This window comes from Canis lupus, chromosome 6 (assembly GCF_003254725.2).
Source record: "Canis lupus dingo isolate Sandy chromosome 6, ASM325472v2, whole genome shotgun sequence".
Classification (NCBI taxonomy): Eukaryota; Metazoa; Chordata; class Mammalia; order Carnivora; family Canidae; genus Canis; species Canis lupus.
In genome coordinates, this window is record NC_064248.1 from 28,344,606 (window position 1) to 28,362,462 (window position 17,857).

General features: G+C 58.2%; 2 protein-coding genes across 11 annotated transcripts in view; one reads left to right on the top strand and one right to left on the bottom strand.

Annotated features, from left to right (window-relative positions):
- Positions 1-5,245, top strand: part of PDXDC1 (pyridoxal dependent decarboxylase domain containing 1) — a 52,306-nt gene extending 47,061 nt beyond the window's left edge. For all 5 annotated transcript variants that reach the window (XM_025416444.3, XM_025416436.3, XM_049111370.1 and 2 more), the window contains 6 exons: positions 417-535; positions 828-949; positions 2,081-2,173; positions 2,256-2,352; positions 2,936-3,040; positions 3,505-5,245. In XM_025416444.3, the coding sequence (XP_025272229.1) occupies positions 417-535; positions 828-949; positions 2,081-2,173; positions 2,256-2,352; positions 2,936-3,040; positions 3,505-3,764 (796 nt within the window). In that variant the 3' untranslated portion in view covers positions 3,765-5,245. The remainder of the gene's footprint in view (positions 1-416; positions 536-827; positions 950-2,080; positions 2,174-2,255; positions 2,353-2,935; positions 3,041-3,504) is intronic.
- A 505-nt stretch (positions 5,246-5,750) lies between these two features.
- NTAN1 (N-terminal asparagine amidase) lies at positions 5,751-17,846 on the bottom strand. 6 transcript variants are annotated; one of them, XM_025416447.3, is made up of 11 exons: positions 17,697-17,809; positions 13,264-13,364; positions 12,754-12,856; positions 12,612-12,677; positions 12,216-12,324; positions 10,729-10,802; positions 9,314-9,367; positions 8,835-8,888; positions 7,769-7,866; positions 6,471-6,584; positions 5,751-6,089 (listed from the first exon to the last, which is right to left on the bottom strand). In XM_025416447.3, exons 5-11 carry the CDS (start codon positions 12,257-12,259, stop codon positions 5,910-5,912), a joined length of 618 nt encoding a protein of 205 aa, XP_025272232.1. In that variant the 5' UTR covers positions 12,260-12,324; positions 12,612-12,677; positions 12,754-12,856; positions 13,264-13,364; positions 17,697-17,809; the 3' UTR covers positions 5,751-5,909. The 6 variants fall into 6 exon arrangements, with proteins under 6 accessions (XP_025272232.1, XP_025272230.1, XP_025272231.1 ...); XM_025416445.3 differs by lacking the exon at positions 13,264-13,364 and having other exon boundaries at positions 17,697-17,846; XM_025416446.3 differs by lacking the exon at positions 13,264-13,364 and having other exon boundaries at positions 5,751-6,105; positions 17,697-17,846.
- Between the last annotated feature and the right edge of the window lie 11 nt (positions 17,847-17,857).

Below are 17,857 nucleotides of genomic sequence, written 5' to 3' on the forward strand. Positions count from 1 at the left end.
TCAAGTGCATGGCTGACAGGTGGTTACTACCACAGGGTGCGGAGAGTCACGGCTCACTAAGGCTGAGGACCAGCTTGCTGGCCAAGCACAGGCCTCTGCCCTCCGTGGTTCAGTGCGCCATCATCCCTGTGGCTGTTTTCCATCTTCTTCCAGGGCAGCGGGGGAGACTTCCTACTTCTGTTACAAATGCTGAGGCTTCCAGACCTGGCCTCTCCCAGTTTCATGGACTGGAGACTTGGGCCTTCCTTGCCACGTCCCTGACAGTGTTTGACCTTGAGATGCTCCGAGTGGCTCCTTGGCCCACTTGTCTCACATTCTGGGAAACCGCCAGGAGCTTATACTCCACCTGCAGGCCTGGGTCTGAAGAGGCGTTCAGTCTTTTACATTGAAACACTGTCATTTGATATTGTTTGTAGGTATGAACATGCTAATGATGATAAGAGCAGTTTGAAATTAGATCCAGAAGGGGAAAAAATCCATGCTGGACTCCTGAAAAAGTTAAATGAGCTGGAATCTGACCTTACATTTAAAATGGGTAACTACTACTTTTCTAAGTCGACTATGAACTTCAGAAGGCCATTTTCTAACTGGTTCAAGGACAGTGGGCTCTATGTCCTCGGAAGAAATGCAGGTTTAGTTCTTTCTAGAATGAGCTATCTCCCTTCCCCTCCGCAGCCTCTGTAGGCGTCCCGAGTTAGCACGCTTTCCTTGCCCCCTGAGGGAGGCTCCACTGTGCGTGGTCATGCTGTTGGATAGGAGAGTGGGTCCTGGGTGGCCCCGTGACTGAGGACTCAGCCACCAAGTCGCTCACTGGTTTCCTCCCACAGGCCCGGAGTATAAAAGCATGAAGAGCTGTATTTACGTTGGCATGGCGAGTGATGATGTGGATATTTCTGAGCTAGTGGAGACCATTGCAGTCACGGCCCGAGAAATTGAGGAGAACTCACGGGTGCGTAAGAGTAATATGTGTCTCATTCCTTTCTGGGTTTTCTCCGGGCAGCTAGCTGAGGTTCTGAGGGAAGATGCTCCCCTCCGAACGAATCTGCTCCCAAAAAGTGTGTGAATGCTTCCTGTGAGCTAAACCTTGGGCCAGGAATCCAGGAGCCCTGCCCTCAGTGGGCTCACAGGCGTGTGTGGGGCGGGGCGTGGGGTGGGCAGAGACCCGTGTTGCGGGTGAGGCAGTCAGTGCCATGGGGGAGAAGGGGAGGGGGGCTGAGCGTTTGGAAAGACGCAGTTGCCTCTGCCTGACAGGGCAAGGGATGACTTCCTGAGCGTGGCTGGTCCTGGGGCTGCGTGAGGCAGGTATTTTTGACAGCAGAACTTCCCTCTGCCCATTGGCGTGGAGGCCAGGCCATAAGCTTTCCTGGGTCGTTCTGCAAACCAGGTACTTGAGTCATTAGAAATCCCTCAGAAGCTGAGAAAAGGGACCAAAGCCGGACGGGTCTGAGAAGACCGAGGTGTGTGCGCAGCCCCGTCCTGGTGGGAGGGCGAGAGAAGTTAGCCGTGAGCCCGAGGAGCCGGCTTCGTTCATTCTCGGGTGGGCTTCCTGAAGGTTCTTCCAGACTCACTCTCACTTCCATTTCCACAAACGTTGAGCAGTGTACCTATTACCTGTTGGGAAGACATTCAGGTCGCAGGGAGAGCAGTCTCTCCTCCTTTCCCTGAAGACGAGGCCGGGCCCCAAGGTGTCTTACCCGCTTCTGCTTGATTTCCTATCTTCGTATCCTGATGTTTAAAAGTGTGGAATTCCATTTACTGACATACTTTTGAAAAATGTCACCAGTGCTGTGGTAATAGTCCTAGGTCCCGGGCAAGAAGCTTAGGTGACTGGGCCCCCGGGTGGCTCAGTCAGTTGGGTGTCCGACTCTTGATTTTGACCTCGGTCACGATCTCAGGGTCGTCGTGAGTTCGAGCCCCGCCTCAGGCGCAGCGCTCAGCACAAAGTCGGCGTGGGATTCCCTTCCTCCCTCTCCTGCTCCTCCCCTCTCTTGCACACGTTCTCTCTTTAGATAAATAAAAATAAAATCTTAAGAAAAGCAAAAGCTTGGACAAAATACTGTCTTTCTTGGCCCTAACGCAGCTCCTGGAAAACATGACAGAGGTGGTTCGGAAAGGGATTCAGGAAGCTCAGGTTCAGCTACAGAAGGCAAATGAGGAGCGGCTTCTGGAAGAGGTGAGGCTGAGCGCAGCAGGTCCCAGCTGGTGCCCCGGAGCCCCGGCGGGCAGTGTGGTCACAAGCCACGGTTGTTTTGCAGGGGGTGTTGCGGCAGATCCCCGTCGTGGGGTCCGTACTGAACTGGTTTTCTCCGGTACAAGCTTCACAGAAGGGAAGGACTTTTAACTTAACAGCAGGTAGGACGGACTGACGTCGCCCCCGGCCTCACTGACCGGGGGGCCTGGGAGCTCACACGGCCCCGTGGAAACGAGAGCGCCAGTAGGCGAGGTAGTGCAGGAGCAGACCCCCTCCCTGGAATCCCTGAGGGCCAGAGCATCTGGGGAAGATGGTGTCGGCTCTCGGCTCCTCCTTCCTCTTCTGCTGGAGGAAGCTCCCTCCCCCGGGGCCGCTCCCTAGAAGCGGTGGCTGCGGCTGCCTAGCCTGGGACAGCAGCCTGGGACCCTGGTGGATTTGTAATGCGCCAGGCCTCAGCCTTCAGCGCAGTGGCCTGTGTTCCTTGCTGCTCAAGGACGTTTCCCACTTGGCCATGGGCCCCCAGGCACGCTGGGGCCACCCTTTTGGCTCTTTTCACATGGACGCAGGATCCCTGGGGAGGTACGGGTGGACGCCCCGGCATGGCTGGGCCTCGTGAGTACTGCCACAAGGTGCCCTTGTCCCCTCCCCAGCGTGTGTCTGGACGGCCGAAGGCTCTTCCAGTTCGGGCGAGCCCAGGGCGGCCTGTGCCCGGGGCTCCTGCACACCCCTCTCTTTCCTCGGCAGGCTCCCTAGAGTCCACAGAACACACCTATGTCTACAAGGTGCAAGGCACGGGAGTCACCCCACCTCAGACGCCTTCAGGCACTCGCACGAAGCAGAGACTTCCAGGTACATTTCATCTTCAGGTTTAACTTTGACGCTGAAGAGATCTGGTGGTTCCCTTGGGAACAGAGATCTTTGCGTCGTGGGAGGCTTTTCCTGTTTGGTGTCACCTGCATCCAAAGTCCTGTTTCTCTTAAGACCAGCTGTCCTTTTAACCATGTCAGTCGCCTTGGGCTTTAGCCTTGGAGAAATCTCTCTGTAGCACCTCGGGGTTGGGAAGTTAGGGTCTTGGGAGCTGGCATCTGTTTGACCTGGTGTTGACTCACCTGAGCTTTTCCCGATCGTGGTCTGGGTGTTCCCAGCCTCGGGAGCCGCGCTGACGTCCTGCCAGCCAGTTCTTGTTCCTCACTTCCTCCCCTCGGTGCTTCAGAGCTGGGGATCGCAGGGGTTTCTGGAAGCACTTGTGGTTAAATGAAGCAGTCGCTTGTCGCACAGAGAGCTTTCAGCAGTGTCCGTGGATCTTTCTCTAGGCCAGAAGCCTTTTAAGAGATCCCTAAGAGGCTCCGATGCTCTAAGCGAGACCAGTTCGGTCAGCCATGTGGAAGACTTAGAGAAGATGGAGCATCTGTCCAGCGGGCCAGAGCAAGATGCCCTGGAGACCACCGGCCCCGAGCCCCCTCCCGGGGCTCCCAGCCCGCAGGAAGCCGAGCCACTGGGAGCCCCCCAGAGCAGGGTGCAGCGCCCAGAAGATGACCGTCCACAGGTAGAAGATGCGGAGAGCTTGAGATAAAATTCAGTGTTTTGCTTTGAGACCATACCGAGTATTGTTTCAGGGGAGAGGACATTAGACTGAGAATGTGAGCCGTGCCACACGCGAATGCAAGAGAGGTTCCTGGTGTTTGTGCTTACCTGGGACTTTTGCACAAATACATGCCTGAAGGCCAGGCTTTTTAGAAGGGCAACTGACTTGTCTCCTTCCGTGGGTATGTAGAACAACTCCTACGTCTGTCTACCCAGCTGTAGTTAACACCGTTCCCCCCCCCCCCCCCAGGTCACCATAAACACTCGGGTTCACGAAGAACACCTGGAATTTCAAGTGCCCACCACTTGAAACACTTCCGCTGACCTTTCTAAACATCAGTGTAAGACCACATAGGAGGTTCCATGTAACTTTTCGTTAAGACCGTTGTCTTTAGAATTCTCTGGGCTCTCTGCTGTTCTGCCCAGGGGTGAGAGCAGTTTTTGCCCTCAGTTTTCATGGTGTGCGGTCCGGTCAGGTTGCAGTGTACAGCGGGCTTGGATTTGGCTTGAAGGAGAAAGGATTCAATGGGATTGTGAAGGAGAGAGCCGGCGCCACACTGGCCAGCCCCGCCGCTCTCCCGGGACGCGGAGTGAGGGCCCGTGAGCCGGGCAGCGCTTCTGGCTGTGACGTCCCTCGGCCACAAATCCATTTCTCCCTTTATGTACTATTTGTAAACAAACTAAAGGACTATCTATTGAGTAACTGTAAAACTCTTGACCATATATATGTATATTTTTAAATATTGGTAAAGCTTTTAAATTGGCACACGGGTACAGACTGTGCTCATTTCTATGTTTAATATCTGAAAATCCGATAGAGATGCTACTCTTAGACTAACGTTAACTATGCTGTGTAGCACCCAGTTAAGTTTCGATTCTATGATAAGTATACCTTCGACCCGTTTCACATGGGAGCTTCTCACCCCTTTGGGCCCAACTCAGAAACCAGAACCAGAAAACTAATCTCACTCAGGCTGGTCAAGCCAGACCACTGCAGAAATAACTGGAAGTAAGCCCTTAATTCTGCCTGTTTCTACTTCTCCAGCAGTACTGCATCTCCTCATTTGTCCTAGGTAATGGCCTCTGTGCCTTTAGCCCAGCAAAGTCAAGCTACGGGACCCCTCAGGATGGTGGGGATTCACACTGGGTTTGTGGACTGTTGTGTTGGAAGCCTTAGTTACACCATATTAAGCCTATAATTAGACTCTGATTGGATGTGATTTCTGACATTTGGCACTTGTCGAAATGTAATTTTTTTTGGGGTGCAGATGATTCAAGTCTTCCCTGTTTATTTGGTGCAATGAAGTATAGCAGATAAAATGGGGAAAGGGAAATTATCACCTTTAACAAGATTAATTTTTAAATGTTTTTATATATATTTGAATTGTTAAATTGGTTTTGCTGAAACAGACTTTCACCCTTAAAACACTATTTGAATGTTGGTTTCAATAAAGGTTCTTGAAATTGTTACCAGTGAGCTCAGTTTGTACATGGTAATTAATCAGGCATAGCGACCAGAAAAATAAAGGTCTCTACAAGTATAACTTGTATGTATCACAATTGGAGCATTTTAATGACCTTACACCTAAAAAGAACAGGTTTCTTGGTGGCTTTGTGTAATTCTCACATTAAATGTAGTTTCCTAGGAGATTATTCTGTTTTTCCCTCTGAACCTTTCATTCATCTAGAAGTCTAATATCAGTTTTGGAATTGATGCTTCTAAAACATTTTGGAACCAAAAAACCCCTCTGTGAGATGTGTAAATCTTCACAGAATTTTAGTGCAGTTTATTGTGTTTAAAGAACATCATTTTTTCCCTTTATCCTCTAACTTAGCAGAATTAGAAATACTTACCATTGTATCTGCAATGGCTGCTTGTAGAATCACGAGGCGGGCGGCTCCTCCAGTGCCCTTAGTACCAAAGAGCAAAGGCTGGATGTCAGCTTCAGCGAAGCAGAAAGTAAACCTAAACAAATGCCTTTGCCAAAATAAGATTTTATTTTGAAAGTCATTTGAAGGACAGGAAGGAAGGAGACCTAAGACTCAGCGGATGTAGATTCTGATGCACATTCTTTGCAGCCCCCACTGTGGTCTTTGTCAGGCCAACAAGTTGCTTTCTTTGGTGATCCCGTGTTCAGCTTCCTGGACAAGAGATCTTTTCCCATAAGCCACCTTCATTCTTCTTGTAGAGCAGAGCTTTGTTTCCAGGAAACAGTGCACTGGTTGGAGATGGGTGTTTTTTTAAAAACATCAAGGTAGATCTAATATGTTGCACAAAGTGGGGCGGCTCAGCCAGAGGTGAAGTGGAAAGATTCTGGAAAGACAAGATTCTGGGCATAAGAGGAACAACCTGGCTGTTACCTTCCCTGACAGAGCTGTCGAAGTATCTCCGTGTTAAACATGGATCTGGATGTTCTCAGATCACACAGTATATATAACTTATAGAATTATCTAAGACATAAGGGGTCCTGCACTAATGAGAAAAAAGCAGTTGTCTGCATATTCCTTCAACCCAGGCGAATGCCTGGCTGGGACCTGACTTCTCGGCTGATCCAGAACTTAGGGTCTGCGGATGGCATCCTAAAAATTACTACCCACTAAAAGCAAAGCGGCTCCACTCTAAATATTTTGTCTCTTACAAGTGAAGAAACCAGGGTGCAGAGATACAAGATTTACCCAACCTGTCCATTCTCACCTCTAGTATTTGCTGATCATCTTGCTGCAGCCAGAAATCCACGTGTGGAAATGGCATCCAGGAATACGGTCCTATACGAAGCTGTTCTGTCTCTGCGTCGTAAATACTAATCATCTAAAAGAGAACATTTCAAGGGCAGAAGGTAAGGCATGTTCTCAGCCGCTCAAACCCCACCGGCAATGCCAGCCCCAGTGTAGTCCGATAATAAAGCTGCTCGAAAATGTCTCCTAGTAACTAAAGCCACTACCGCACTGCGTGACGTGCGGTATTTCAGTCCTGACAACAGTCCGCTCGGAAGACAGCATTCTTCCCCTTTGGGTGAAAACCTGAGGCTCAGAGGGACACCACTGTGCTGGCAGCCGCATTTCCAGGAAGTATCCGAGCTGGGCCGCAGCCCCGGGGGTGCGCCTGACTGAAGTCCACGGTGGCGGGACTCGCTGCTCCGGAAAACCCTGCCTCGTCATCTGTGCCCAAGCAACCCTGTGGCCTGCGCCAATCGAGAGCAAGCAAAAACCACTTGTAGACACGCCCATGTGCCGAGCAACGCACTCCTGGAAGCAGGTCCGCCGCTGAGGGTTCCTCACCAGCAGTGTGCGGGGTTGGTTCCCGAGGCCAAACAAGGCTCTGAACGTCAGCTGGGGCAAGGCTGCGGTGCCGCTGGTGAAGGGCACTAGCGCTCTTACATTTTCCAAGGAAAATGTCCACATTTCCTCAGTGAGCGCTCTTCAGGGGCCTGCGGGGGCGCTTTCTAGTCTCGCTTACTGGAGCGCGAATGACAGGACCCCTTAAGCATCATTCAATGGCCTGTGACTCTCAGGTTTTTATTTTTCTTTCAAAATTAAGGTCTTAGTATTAAAAAGCATCCCGGGCAATTGGACTTTTAAAAACTGATCTGAGCCTGCTCTGGGAGTTCTCCCTTTGCTCCAGCGGCTTGCTCTCCCAGGATTTGGGGGAGAGCATATGCTGCCAGGTTGGCGCGGAGAGGCCTCGCCTTCCCCCGGCCCAGCTCGCCTTTCCTCGTGGGAAACTTCTAGGTAAAGGTGCACAAAGTAAAGGGGGCTCCTTGTCCTCGGATTGGATGGTGGGGACACACATTACCTCCTTCTGCGCCCTCAAGGCCTAGAACTGGGGACGTGAGCTTATAACTTAAAAATCCTTCCCGTGTGTGCCAGGTGATCCCCGACCACTTGAGCGCTTTAAGGAGACGCGCTCTTCCTTTCTAAGGTCTATAAAACTGGAGGCTTTGGAGCGTGATGCCCTTCTGTTCCCCTTCAACCCTCAACACAAAGATGACTCACTGGTCCTCCTGTTAAAGCTCGGGCGGCACGCAGCTCCTCCTCTGGGCCCCGATCTGGGAAGGACGCTCTGTAAATCTCCGCAGTCTTGATGTTGACCGCTGTGGAGGGCACACAGTGTTTTCTTGGACTAAAGACACGAATGGCAAGTTTGCACGGTCTTACACCTCTACCACCGCGTGCAACGGAACTTGGCGAGTCTCCCCCCGAGAGAGACAGAGGGACAAGGAGGAGAGTCATCTGGTTCAGGTTCCACCGTGAGGTGTCTAGCTTCCCCCCCCGTGGAGGAAGGGCAGCCGCGGCCCTGGAGCCAAGCCCTTCGTGCACACAGCTGGGGCCCGCACCAGACCCCGTCAGACCGCTGCGGAACGCGGGGCGGCCCCTCCGGCCCCCGAGCAGCCCGCCCGCCACCCCTCCAGGCCTGCCTGTGGCACGCCTCCCTGCTCAGCCCTGTGACGGAGAGGAGCTCTGGACAGCTCAGGCCGAAGGGTGGCCTGGGATCGTGGCCAAGGCTGGTGCCTTTAACAAAAGTTCTAGGGGCTGAAATCACGATCACCTGTGCACCCGGCCAGTAAGCTGCAACGGGGCGGCAGTCCTCTGCACGCACAGCTAGTATCCCCCCAACTCTGAACTCAGGACACCTCGCGGGAAAGGGTTCTGGGTTTTCTTGAGCTGGAAGAGCTTTATGCTTTCCTTTAGGAGGAGCTTTGTTCTCAACCAAACCTTACTGGGCAGCTGACGTGTGGGGAGACGCACAGGCCGCTCCCGCCGGAGCAGGCTGGAGGAGAGCGCCGACCACGGGCAGCCCTGTCGCCCAGCACTGCTGGCTCTGCCTCATGTCCGCTACCCGTCGCGGTCTTAGGGTGTGGGCATCCTCTGTTTTATAGACAGAGGTCAGAGAAGCTGGGCTGCTTCCTGGGGCCCCCCGGGGGGGGGGAGGCATGCAGAGGAGCCAGGAGGGGACAGTGACCACAAGGGGGTTCACAACTAGGTCCGGTCAGCCTGGAACCTGAGCCTGCCCTGTGAGCATGGGACTGGCCTCCGACCCTCAAAGAAACGTGCTACTTACCAATGCCATAAATTATTGGAAAATGGTTTTCATTTTCTTCCCGGTCGTTTAATTCTGACCAAAAAGAAGAAAAAGTTATTTTTAGGATCTAATTTCTAAAACATGTTCCACAATTGCTTTCATATTCTATAACTAAAGCCAAGAAGGAGCCCACACTGCAAAAGGGGGAAAAATCAGAACACGTAAGGGACTGTGACCCTGCGTCCCTGCCAAGTGCCAGAGCAGCCGGCTTTATAGTCAGCAGAGCGCAGCGGCCACCACGCTTGGGGTGGGGGGGGGCACATCCTCCCTCCTTCCCAGGAGCCGAGGAGGCCTCTGAAAATCCCCAGCAGCTGGGTCTCTGGGCGTGAGGGAGGGGCGGGCACAAGGGGGACACGTGTCAGCAGCACTGGCCTTCATCTCCTGCCACCGAGGTCCTCACGCGAGGTCCTGCTTTAGGGGTGAGGGCACCAGCTTCGGGGACGGACGCCAGAGCTCACCTGTCACACACAATGTCACTAGGTGAATGTCCTCCTCTTGTCTGTCAAATTCACCTACAATGAGAATTTTTCATTAGCGGCGGGCAGGCAGCCGAGCCGTCCACGGAGGCCAGGTTCCCGCGGACCGACGCCACGGCGCCCCGCCTGCCAAGTGGCAGGCCTGTCCCTGGCCTCGGGCCCAGAGGAAACGGACTGGGGCCTCTTCTCTCCCTTCTGGGGCTTCGAGGGGGGCAGCTGACTCAAGCTGTTTAAGTAACTTTTTCCACGATCATCAGTCATAAACTTGATTACTGTAAAAACATATGGAAAACACACGCAAGTGTAAGAAGCATATGAGTCTTCAATGGTCCAAGCACGTGGGCTTTTAACGCCCACGACTGCGGCGGTGAAGAGCACACGCGTCCCTGCTGAGCTGTGTCCCTGCTGAGCCCGTATCTCTGAGGAGCCCATGTCCCTGGGGAGCCCGTGTCCCTGCTGAGCCCCTGTTCCTGGGGAACCCGTGTCCCTGCTGAGCCCGTGTCCCTGAGGAGCCCCTGTCCCTGCGGAGCCTGTGTCCCTGGGGAGCCCGTGTCCCTGCTGAGCCCGTACCCCTGAGGAGCCCGTGTCCCTGCTGAGCCCACGTCTGTGCTGAGCTGTGTCCCTGCTGAGCCCATGTCCCTGCTGAGCCCATGTCCTTGCGGAGCCCGTGTCCATGTGGAGCCAATGTCCCTGGGGAGCACATGTCCCTGCTGAGCCCGTGTCCCTGGGGAGCCCGTATCCCTGCTGAGCCCGTGTCCCTGGGGAGCCATGTCCCTGCGGAGCCGTGTCCCTGCGGAGCCGTGTCCCTGCAGAGCCCGTGTCCCTGCAGAGCCCGTGTCCCTGGGCAGCCCACCCGCACACACACGCCACACCCCTCCCTATCCCCAAGTCCTGCTGACTGGCTACTTCTCTGCTTCTTTGCTGAGGGACTTTAGCGCCCTTCCTAACGTGCAGAATGTTCCTCCTGCCACCTTTGGCCATGAATCCCTGAAGCTGCGGATGATGTTCTCAGACTCCCAGCTGGGAGCTGCCGGGTCAGACGTGGCCTGCTCCGCCCACAGGCTGTCCCCGGTGTCCCTGCGTCTGTCCCGGGGGTACAGATGCCCTCCGCCAGCTCCCGCAGCCGTCCCCTTTCCTGCGGCTGCTCTAACACGGGGAAGCACGGCCCCGCGGGGCTCGAGCTTTCTGCAGACGCCCGGGCGCTCCTTCCACCGCCCAGAGGGCTGGCTGTCCCAGGCCACCGAGCGCTGCTTCCCGGACACCCTTGCGCCCACCCCCGGCCCCTGCACGAGGCCAGGCCGGGCCGGGCCCCTCTGACCGTTTGCACATACGGGGATTTTGATCCCAGCGACGGTGGCTGCAAATTTTTATCAGGTTCGAAAAAGCAGTGCACTTACTAAGAAGCTGGTGAGTAAGTTTTTGTGACAACTGCCTGTCGTCACTGAAGCCTCCCACGAGGTGCACCTCCAGCCTGGCAAAGAGACGGGACGGTGGTCAGAGGCCCGCACAGCAGCCACGGGCCCTGCGTTTGCCTGGATTTCAGCTCCGCTTCGTGAAGCCTCGCTCTACGGCGGCGCCGCCTTCGGGCCTCGTCCGAGCCGTGGCGCAGGGAGGACGCGTCTGGGCGGCACTGGGGGAAACGGGGCAGGCTGCCAGGGCTGCGCGAGCCTCTGGGGACCCCGCCCAGGGGCCCTGAGTGCCAAGGGGAGCCAGGGGTCACGCTCCGCTTTGGAAGCACGGGACGCCCCGTCGGTCACCCACCCACCGCAGGGCGCTTCCAGAAGCTCTTACACGGCTCAGCCCAGGGGGGATTGGGGTGTGGGGTCTTCGGGTGGGGACTGCGGTGCGCCCCCCGCGCTGTCCCCCTCCACCTAACCTCCGTTCCCGAGGAGGAAACGGGTTCTGTTCCTAAAGCCAGGCGTCCCCGGTGCGCCAGCACCTGCAAGCTGGGGAAGCCTTGCCACTCCCTCGGGGCGACCCCCCCGCCCCCCCCCCCCCCGGGGACAGTCACTGTGCCACAGCCCTGGGAAGTCTCGTGGCTGGGAACCCCCAACTCCCTTCCTGGAGCCCGTGTTCCCCCTGCCCTCCTCCATGAACCCCCTTGTCCGCAGCCTGTGACAGCCCAGGACGGCACCTTCTATGGTAGACAAAACCTCAGGAAGGTCCCCAAATCGGCCACATGACCAGCACAAGCACCAGATCAAGCAGCCCCCACAAACGCGGACCGGCAAGGGGCCACGGGTCGGTCCACCCAGTCATCCTGCGGCGGACCCCCCAGAGCCACAACGTTCGGCCCAGAACAGAGCAGGAACACCGCCCACCGTGTCCCCAGCGGCGGGCAGCAGGGCCTACGCCCAGGTAATGAGCACACCTGGTGCAAAGTAAACTCCCCAGGTGTCGCCTGTGCGGGTCACACGCTCCTGAAGCTGGCCCAGCCTGGTGACACCAGTGACACTCAGAGAGCCCCGGGCTTGGTGTCCAGCTCCGCCCAGCAGCCCTTCCGTCCAGGCCCCATCTACTGCGCTTCCCAAGGCCCCCGGCTTTAGAGTAGGGGCATCCGGGGCAGATTCCATCTACTCTGTCTGCGGCTGTGGCCTGGGCGCCTGTGACAGAGTCTGGCTGGGAGGAGGCCCCCCCGGGACAAGGAGCTGCCGGAAGAACAAATGAACGAACACAGGGAGCCCACCTCTGGGTGGAACATCTAAAAGCAGGTGAGGTTCAAAGTCACAACCCCTGTGTCCGCCCCGCAACCCCTGACGCGGGGCCGGCGCTGTGCCTGTTGGTCTCCCACGGAACCAGCCACCACCGCCCCGGTCACGGCCACCCCCTCCTCCCCTAAGGCGCTTGGTTCCGACGGCACGAGACAGACTAGCGTGGGACTCACCTTCCACCCTGAGCGTGGTCGGAGAAGGATTTGATGGAGCTCATGATCAAGGGGACCTCCGCTTTGGTGTCGGTTCCATCACAGTGGGTCAAGCAGGTCGCCCCATTACCTGCAGGAAAGGGCAGAATGACTGCGGTCACTCCCAGTGAGAACGCAGCGCACAGGCACATCCACTCCTGGCCCTTCAGACCCCCTCATGTGGAAGAAGAGATCAAAACTCCTGTGCTGCCCCGTCAAGCCTTCTGACCCGGGCTCTGGGGGGACACCCAGGCGGCTAGAGAGGAGGGGAGCGGGGCCAGGCCACACACGGGACACTGGGGGACTCGGGTGCGGACTCCTGACAGTCCCTCACGGGGGCCGCTTTAGGGATTGGTTTCCTTCACAGCTCGCGCCTACCTGTGTGCCTCAGGACCACAATGTGACAAGTGGTGGCATCGTCAGAACCCAGAATGGAGATGGAGCCTGTTTGAAAGAGAAAGAAAATAAAATATCCAGGAGCCTTGGGGGGTAGCGCCCAAATCACTGCTTCCTAACCTACCATCCTTTGGGGAGGTCACTGCAAGCTCTCTTTGCTGAACATACAGAAGGCCCTGGGGTCCCACTTGTTGAACAGACTGACCTCTGAGAAGTCTGGCTCTTTCCTGTTTAATTAAAAAAAAAAAAAATAATGATGGAAATTAGTGAGGATGGAGTCCCCAAGGAGGTGGCGGGGGGCCAGAGGGCACCTAGGCCGGAGACGTGCTCACAGAGCCCGGCGTGTATGCGCGCGGGATGGGGGGCTGAGGCAGGGGCATGGCAGGCACTATGGTGGGGGACAAGGCAGGGGAACAGTGAGGTGCTATTCTTTGTGGAACCCATGAAATGGTATTGCTGGGAGCAAGAGGCACTCCCCGCACAGCTCTGCAACAGGGAAGGGAATCGGGGCGTCTGGGCGAGCACCCCAGTGGGCTCCGAAGCTGCAGCCCTCGTGGAGGAGAGGCTAGGCCCGTCCCTGCCCCCTGTCTGGTCCCCCCACTTCAGGGCACTGCCCTGAGGATGCCCCCCAAACCTGTGCGCTCCCCTGCGCTGCTCAGAACGGCCATGGCTCGGGAGGGGGTGGCGTGGCCAGGGAGGCGGAAGGCTACGTGGGCAGATGGGTGGAAATGCAAACTGAAAAGATACGAAAGTGGAAAAAACCAAAACCAAACAAACAGAAAACCACCTAAAGAGCTAGAGCTACGCCCTTCCCACAGCAGGGCTCAGGCACTGAGCTTTCTGCAAATGCTCCCTGACGGGGCCCCACGGACGGGCCCAGAAAGCCGGGACGGATCCGGATCCGTGGAAGGCAGGCTGTGTGAGTGTCGGTGTCCAAACCTCCTCTCCTCTAGCCCTGGCATCAGTGCCTCCGCGGGTCCCGGGGAGCGTGAGTCGTGCGTGCAAGTCCCACATCACTAGCCTGGGCACCTGAACCTAACGTGTCACGGGAGGGAAATGAGGCTGGAACTCAGGTTTAAGAAAATCTTAGGCAGTAAGCCTAGGAAAAAAATTTTTTTCAATAATAATTAAACTCAGGTGGTTAAACTATTTTTTTTTTTTAAGATTTCATGATTTCATTTATTTATTCATGAGAGACAGAGAGAGAGGCGGAGGGAGAAGCAGGCTCCATGCAGGGAGCCTGACGTGGGACTCGATCCCGGGTTCCCAGGATCAGGCCCTGGGCTGAAGGCAGGCGCTAAACTGCTGAGCCACCGGGGCTGCCCAGGTTAAACTTTTTAATGAAAACGGAAACTTTTTTTTTCAAAGACATCAGATTGATACAATTTATATCAGTAAGGGATACATAAGATGTATCATTTTTTCCTAACTTGCAACAAGCAAGTTCCTCCCAGAACAAATTCCTCCAAACCGCAAAGGCAGAGGAGGTATGTTGGGTCTGGACTGCAGCTGAGCTTTATGGTCCCCATGGGCTGCTCCCTGTCCCCTGACTGCTGCTCGCTTAGCTTGGTGCTTGCTGACGTCATAAAGCACCAGATGTAAAAGAAATCAATCGTGATCAGCTTCATTAGTTATAGGGTCTGTTTCTTTTCATAAACTTTCATTAATCGGAAGCGAGGCAACAAGTGGTGGGTCAGCAGCTCCACAGAACCAACCAGAAGGACAGGAACTGGCCTGTCAATCAGCCGGGCAGGGGCTGCACCAGGCAAGGAGGTACCGGTGTGCCTCACCGTCTGACACTCGGAGCACCGCGTGTCGCCAGTGCCTTTCAGCGCAATCCGCTTCTCGCCTTCATTCAAAATAAGGAACAGGGGGATGCAGCTTTCCCTTGACCCTAATTCCTTTACCACGTACCTGCTTTATTCTTTTGGGGGTGGGGGTGGGGCGAGGAGGGCAGAGGCAAAGTGTCACCACCCAGAAGCAAAGCCACGTGTGAGCATGAACTGCCACCTGCATACCCAAGACCAGAACTCACGACGCCCCACCCCTGCCGCCCCAGCCGGGCTCCTGTTTCCCCAGACAGGAGCGTAAATTATCAGAAGAGATGATGCCACAGAGCGAAAAAGAATGTGTCGTTTTGGTTTTCCACTTTATGGAGGAAAAAAAAAGCTGAGCTAACCTCCTCCTCCGTGGAAAAACACCGAGAGCTACTTTAGAAACTCACGCCCCTTCCTGAAATAGAGGTGCCCAGTCTTCTGAACGTCTGCCGTTCTCGGGGCCCCCGTTCATGCAGAACCCCCTCTGCGCCAGTCTCTCGCCTCCCAATCCCTCTTCCAGAAGCGTCGCTCGCCCAAGCCAGGGCTCGGCGAACTTTTCTCTGAAAAGAGCCAGATAGGAACTATTTTGGGCTCTGCTGGGGTGCGGTCTCCTGTTGCAGCCACTAGGCTCTGCTGTGTAGCCTGAAAGCAGCAGGGACAACACGTAAACAAAACGGATGGCGCTGTGTCCCCAAAAGGTTTTATTTATGGGTGACACCGAAATCTCAATTTCACGTAATTTCACACATCGCGAAATGCTACTCTTTTGATTTTCTACTTGACTTTCTACTTTGATTTGCTACTTCGGTTTAAAAAGGTGAAAACCGTCAGTGGCTCACGGGTGGTTCAGACATCGTCGGGCCCCGGGGCAGGGGTTAGCTGGACCCCTCGCGTGGCCAGCCGCTTAGTAGGGCCACGGGTCCCTTCCCCCTGCTGCTGGATATTCGCAAGTGTCCCCGCAGACGCTCCTGCCCCCTTTCCCGGATGCCGTGGGCTCCTTAGCCCGTGCAAGGATGCAGACCCCGCGGCACCTGTTTCCCTGACCCCGCGGCGCCCCCCACGCCTGTTGTGCTCCGGGCCATCATCTGGTGCAGTTCTCTGGACCTACACTTAGCAAGGTGCTGCGGGCCTGGCTTCTGGGCCCGGGTGACTGGGAAAGAGCGAAGGCTTGAGGACAGAGCCCCAAGGAACATTCTGCGGTGCTGGCTGCGACCTAGACCTGCCTTGTCATGCGGTGGCCACGAGCCACGTGCCCTGAGCGCCTGACACGGTTCATGTGTAGGACCGAGGGGCTGGGTTCTCCGGGCCGGTGGCCAGGGTCCCCATGTGGGCTGCACCACCCAGGGCCGCAGCACCCACAGGCCCGGGACCTCGGGACACTCCTGCCCCCAGCCTCAGAGCGCCCATCCATAAAATGGGCGGAGCAAGAGCACCTGCTTCCGCAGGCCTGCACGGCCCCCCCGGCCCCCCGTGTCGCTGTCGCTGGTGCCCTCTGTGCTGGGCAGGGCTGGGGACAGGCTTCCGGCTGCTGGTGCCGCAGAGGCCACAGCGTCCCGTGAAGAAGACCCATCGCCCAGCAGAGCTCGCAGTGTGCTCTCGCTCGGAGGCGCGTCACTCATGCGTCGAGGGAAACCTCTGTAAAGGCATTTACCTGGGCGCAAGAGGGGCTGCGGGGGTCTTCTTGGCGTTTACATGCTGCTGCTTACAGACAGGGGACACGCTAAACTAGGCAGGGACGCCTGGGGACGCCTGCCTCTCACTCGATGCGTGATCCCGGGGTCCCGGGATCGAGCCCCCCTTCGGGCTCCCTGCGTGGAGCCTGCTTCTCCCTCTGCCTGCGTCTCTGCCTCTCTCTGTGTCTCTCAGGAATACATAAATAAAATCTTAAAAAAATAAAAACCTAAAACCTAATGAAAACTTTCATCTGGCCCCAGTGCTCATTCACGGAAAGGTCCAGTGAAACCCCTCGAGTCTGGGTGTGACGCCCTCCCGGGGGTTTCCCCCGCCCCGCCCCGCCCCGCCCCGCCCCGCGCGGCCCGGGCTGGTCCGTCCTGCACCTTCCTCCCCGGAGCCCCCCCCCCCCCCCCCCCCGCCCCGTCCCAGCCCTCCTGCCTGCGCACTGAGCACCCGCCTCGAAGCCCGTCTTCCTAACTTTTCAGCACAGAAATCCTCAGGGATGTAAAAGAACCGCATCCGCTAGATTCTTTAGGCGGCGGAAGGGTCTCCGCCCTGGCCGGTCCTACCCGGGGCCGGGGCCGGGGCCGGGGCCGGGGGGCAGGGGGAAGGGGGCGGGGGGCGGGGCGCGGCCCACGCGGAGCGCCCGCAGGTGCGGTTTCCTGCAGGCCGAGACCCCCCCGGGCGCCCCCAGCACCCCCTCCCCCAGGGCCCGCCCGGGGAGGGCACCGGCCCGCGAGGACGGCGGGGGTCAGCGGGGGTCAGCGGGGGTCAGCGGGGTCAGCGGGGTCAGCGGGCCGGGCCGGCTCCGGCCGGGCGGGACCCGGGGCGACGACGCGCGCCCTCCAGCCCGGCCGCGGGCGCCCCCTCACCGGAGCTGCGGCTCGGGGGAGGCCCCTCCTGAGGGCGTCTGCGGGGGCGGGGGCGGGGGCCGCAGCGCGGGACAAAGGCAGGAGGACGCACCAGACCCGAGCCTTCCGTCAGGGCGTGGCCCCCGGCGCGGCGCGGCTGCGGGAGGCAGGGCCCTCTCCTCTCGCTAAAAATACCCGGGGGCGGGGGCGGGGGCGGGGGCGGGGCGGGGGTAGTGGGGGCGGGGGGGGCAGGGGGGCCGCCGGGACCCCCGCCCCCCCCCCCGCGGCCAGGGTGCCGGGCCCGGTGGCGGCGCTGCCCGGGGAGCCGCGGGACGAGCCTCCCCCCGCTCCCCGCTCCCCGCTCCCCGCGGACCCCCGCCCCCCCCCCCCGCCGGGGCGCCGGCAGGGCGGCCTCCAGGGTCCGGCCCGGCCGGGGGGTGGAGGGGGGTGGGGGCTGCCCGGGGTCGGGCCGCGCGCCACGCTGCTGTGCGGCGTCGGGCAAGCCGCCCAACCTCTCTGGGCCGCCGGCCCCGCTCCCGCAGAGGCCGCGGCGGAGCCCTCGGAGGTCCCGGGGGCACAGGCGCCCCGAGCCGCTCCGCCAAGTTTGAGCTCCGCCTCGGGGGGCGGCGGGGCGAGCAGGGTGGGCCCGCGGGCAGCGGCCCCCGGCGGCCTCCGAGCCCCCGCCCCGCCCCGCCCCGCCCCGGCCCGGCCCGGGCCCCGCTCACCTCCAGCCGCGGGTGGGCTCGCACGAGGTCCCCGGCCGACTGCGGCAGCCGCACCCGCCGCCCCTCGACGAGCAGCGGCATCGCGGAGGCGGCCGCCCCGGCAGGCCCAGGGAGGCGGCGGCCTCCCCAGCCCCGGGCCGCCCGCGGCCCCGCCCCGCCCC